The 4,263-nt window shown below is 40.4% G+C and overlaps 1 protein-coding gene across 1 annotated transcript in view; it reads left to right on the top strand.

The window, feature by feature from the left end:
- Positions 1-3,584: 3,584 nt before the first annotated feature.
- The window catches only part of LOC137989127 (uncharacterized), a 2,031-nt gene continuing 1,352 nt past the window's right edge, over positions 3,585-4,263 (top strand). Inside the window, exon 1 of the mRNA XM_068835000.1 lies at positions 3,585-4,263. This exon is cut by the window's right edge and continues 1,352 nt beyond it. Within this exon, the coding sequence (XP_068691101.1) occupies positions 3,585-4,263 (679 nt within the window).

Here is a 4,263-nt window from a genome sequence, read left to right as displayed (position 1 = left end):
AGAGTACTGTGGAGATACTACTGATTCCATGGTAAGGAAGTCAAGCCCAGAAGATGTGGCCGCTTTCTCCAACAGAATTCTTGCACATGAAGTAGAGATTTGGTGCCCTGTTTGAAAGGTGCGTGCAATGTTCAGGAGTACTCAGTGGAAAATGGCAAGGCAATTAATTCTATCGCTTTATTAATAATAATAATAATAATAATAATAATAATAATATTATTATTATTATTATCATTTATACAGGATAACTCCTTTGGTGTAATAAGCACTGGTATCAAAGGGAAGTCCTGTTATTAAAATACTTAAGTAAAAATACAAAAAGTCTAAAAGGTAAAAAACTCTAAGAAAACTGTTACGTGGCCGATATCAATAAAATTGAAATGGACATCTACACGAAATCATCTAATTGAGGAAAAAGTCCTGTGGGTCCCTTGAGAATTCAAAAAAGGATTCCTTTGATTTCATATGGTGAGGAAGACCGTTAAATTCCATTGCGCCTGTAAAATAAAAAGATCTCTCGGCGACCTCAAGGTTGACTTTTGGGATATGAATGTCATTACAGCGTCTAGTCATAAATGTGTGTACAGAAGTATTTAAATTAAAATATTGGCCGATATCAATAAAATTGAGATGGACATCTACATGAAATCATCTAATTGAGGAAAAAGTCCTGTGTGTCCCTTGAGAGTTCAAGAAAGGATTCCTTTGATTTAATATGGTGAGGAAGATCGTTAAATTCCATTGCGCCTGTAAAATAAAAAGATCTCTTGGCGACCTCAAGGTTGACTTTTGGAATATGAATGTCATTACAGCATCTAGTCATAAATGTGTGTACAGAAGTATTTAAATTAAAATAATTATTCAGATAAGGCGGTACTGAACCATCAAGGCATTTTCTAGCTAACAAGACAATATGAAGTTTTCGTCTATTAATCAAGGGTACTAGACCCAAAGTAGCATTCAGCTCTTTAGTATAGAGACCAGAATTTAGAAATATTAACTTTGCATCTCTATGCTGTAAACTCTCGAGTACATCAGAGTTAACTTTACCACAGCCGTGCCAGGCCACGTCACAGTAATCAAAAATAGGTAAAATCATTGTCTTCTAAAGGCGTCCAGCAGGAGCCATGGGAATAGAAATTCTCAAACGCCTAAAAACACCCAATTTCCTCGACACCTTATTGACCACGTGGTCAATATAGTTGTTAATACTCAAGTGCTGATCAATCACAACGCCAAGGTATTTGAAAGACTCAGATTTTGTCAAAGAAGATCCATTGCAGGATAAGCTTATACTATCCTCCCACTTAAGCCGTTGGTGTGAGCCATAAATTACATATTCAGTCTTGCTCATATTCAGAAAAGCTAATTTTCTTGCATCCACGAAGAAATACAGTTGATATCATTGTTAAGGCTTGCTTCTAACTCAATAGTGGTTTTAGCGGTAAAAAACAGCACTGTATGGTCTGCATAAAGCAGAACTTGCGAGAAGCAGATGCAGGAGGGCATGTCGTTTATGTACAATATAAAGAGCAGGGGCCCCAAAATTGACCCCTGAGGGACGACAGAAGCTGTATCCAGGGGCGAGGAGAGAGCTAGGCATTGGGAACGACCTATCAAATAGCTAGAAAACCAAAGAAGAGTCCTGTTACATATGTCATTTCTCTGTAGCTTGTTTGGAAGGATATGGTGGTCTATCATGTCGAAGGCCTTCTTCAGGTCAATGAAGACCGTCCCAGTGAGAAGACCATTATCCATATTTCTACGGATTTCATCCACAAAAAAGGTGACAGCTGTTTCAGTGGAGAAATTCTTCCGGAAGCCAGATTGACAGGACGGCAAGAGATTGTTAGCGTTTAAATAACTAAACAATTGACGATATACGACTTTCTCGGCGATTTTGGAAATTACTGGGAGAATAGTAATGGGACGATAGTTATCCATTTCTTCTCTGTTACCAGACTTGAATAACGGAACAACTCTTGAAGTCTTCCAGTCGTCCAGCACCACTCCAGATGAAAAGGAAAGGTTAATTATGTGAGTCAAGCACTCCGAAATAACCGGGGCTCTGTCCGTCAGCAAGCGTGCAGGAATGTTATCTAATCCAGTAGCTTTGTTCACTTTTAGCTTTCACAACGAATTGCAAACAACATTTGGTCTTTGGAAACATTAGCTTCAGCCAAAGGTTCTCCAGTGCCATATCTTCTAAATCGCATCTTCGCACAGCCGGTATTTTGTCGGAGATATAGATTGCAACGCCACCACCTTTACGACCCAAGGAGCGATCATGCCTAAACAAATTGAAACCGGGGATCGCAACCTCATCAGATGGCAGCTGATCATTAAGCCAAGTTTCATTAAGAGTCAAAATTCCGATATTTCGACATCTCCTCAGCAATAGCCTCAATTCATCAATTTTCTTGAGCAGACTCCTAACATTTAAATGAGCTGTTTTCAATCCTCGAGTTTTCAGAACATCCAGCACATCAGGATGCAACTCAGCTTTCGGTGAGGTAAATTCCACATTGCTAGTTATTTCAGAAACAGAACCAAGGCTACACAGACAGCGCAGCTTTGTTTTCTCGAAGTCAACATCCATGCATTTCAAGTGATAGTGCGATTTGCATAAACGACATAATCCTCGGCCTTGGTTTCTCCTGAGAGTCTTTAACATCGAGTACAGGTCAATTTCAAATCTGGACCAGGATTTACGGAGATATCGGCGCACTGTAATAGCAGACATGTGAGTAAAATATCTCCACTAAGCGTGATAACGCGAAGCGAATTGGCAGAAGAAAACCGCTCGAGTGTAAGATGGCATTTGTCAGCAACTTTCTTTCTCATCGAAAGCTTGTGGGGGGGGCGGGAAAGAATTTAGCTCTCTGGAAACAACCAAAGGTGAACAGCAGTCGGTACCATCATCTAGTCGTAGGGCGAATGAAGGATTTAGTAAATCACTAAGATATGTGCGGAGTGCACAAACATGTGTCTCACCGCCACCATGAGCAACTTTATCAAGTGCAGAAATCCCAAAATGTCTGCTGCTGCATATCGCATTTCTACAATTCTCTTCCACAGTGCTGTAAAGCACAAGGATCGGTGACTTCTGAAGAAGTTAGGTGTTTGTATGTCACCAGAGTGGATCATTGATCTTCAAAGTAGAAGTACCGCAGTACCAAAGTTTGTATTTACAAATATATGCAGTCTGGCCAAAACCAAGAACAGAGTTCGATGCGGCAGTGGCGCTGGAAGCCGATTTCAATAATAAAGACATTGATGTCTGCATTGTTTCGGAGATGCATTTAAAACCAGAAATGCCGGTTGCTATCATCAACATTCCTGGCTATTCTATTTTCAGACGGGATAGAAACTGGTCGGGACTGGATAAAAGAAGCAAGGGTGGGATTGCTATCTACGCGAGGAGTAACTTAAATATCATCAATGTTTACAGATCAAAGCTTTACGAGCTGCTATATGTGATTTTTAAATTACCCTCGGGACATTTGCTGTTAACGTGTGGTATTTATCACCCGCCTAGACCCACATACCAACCGGCGGATTTTTTGCAATACTTAACCCACTTAATGGACAATGCACTAGATCAACATCCTGGTTTGACTATTGTTGCCGGAGGCGATGTTAATCGGCTTGACACTAATGAGCTTATTGTAATGACAGGATGGGATGCTCTTGTAGATTTTCCAACAAGAGGCGACGCGTATTTAGACAAGGTCTTCACAAACCGGCCGGATTTATTTGCAAAGAGCATTCCATACTTTGTGTCTATAAAAACAGATCACACAGCGGTCATTTTACCAGCAGGAACGAAATTAAAGCCGATCAGACAAAACGTTTGCATTAGGGATTGTAGAAAACACGGTAAGGAGGGATTGTACCTAAAACTAGTTAGTGGGAATTGGGACAGTGTCTTAAACTCAAATGATGTCGAGGAGGCAGTGAATAATTTGGAAGCAAAAATTAAACACTACATGGACGAATGTATGCCGTTGCGGTCAGTGCTCATGTCATCATGTGATCCGGTGTGGTTGACACCCTTAGTAAAATCGTTAATGAGGGTAAAGTCAAGAATAGCTCCAAGCAATAAAGATCGGCTGGCTGAGATTAACAGGAAAATAAGCGAATTGATTAGTAAGAACAGAAGAACACTCGCAAAGGCACCTGTCGGATCCAGAGAATGGTGGAAGCATGCAGATAATTTGTGCCAACGACGCAGCATTTCTGCTAACGTTACATTAGACACTA

This window comes from Montipora foliosa, unplaced genomic scaffold (genome assembly GCF_036669935.1).
Source record: "Montipora foliosa isolate CH-2021 unplaced genomic scaffold, ASM3666993v2 scaffold_441, whole genome shotgun sequence".
Taxonomy (NCBI): Eukaryota; Metazoa; Cnidaria; class Anthozoa; order Scleractinia; family Acroporidae; genus Montipora; species Montipora foliosa.
Note: the sequence above shows the minus strand (reverse complement) of the source record. Positions and strands in the feature narration are given on the sequence as shown.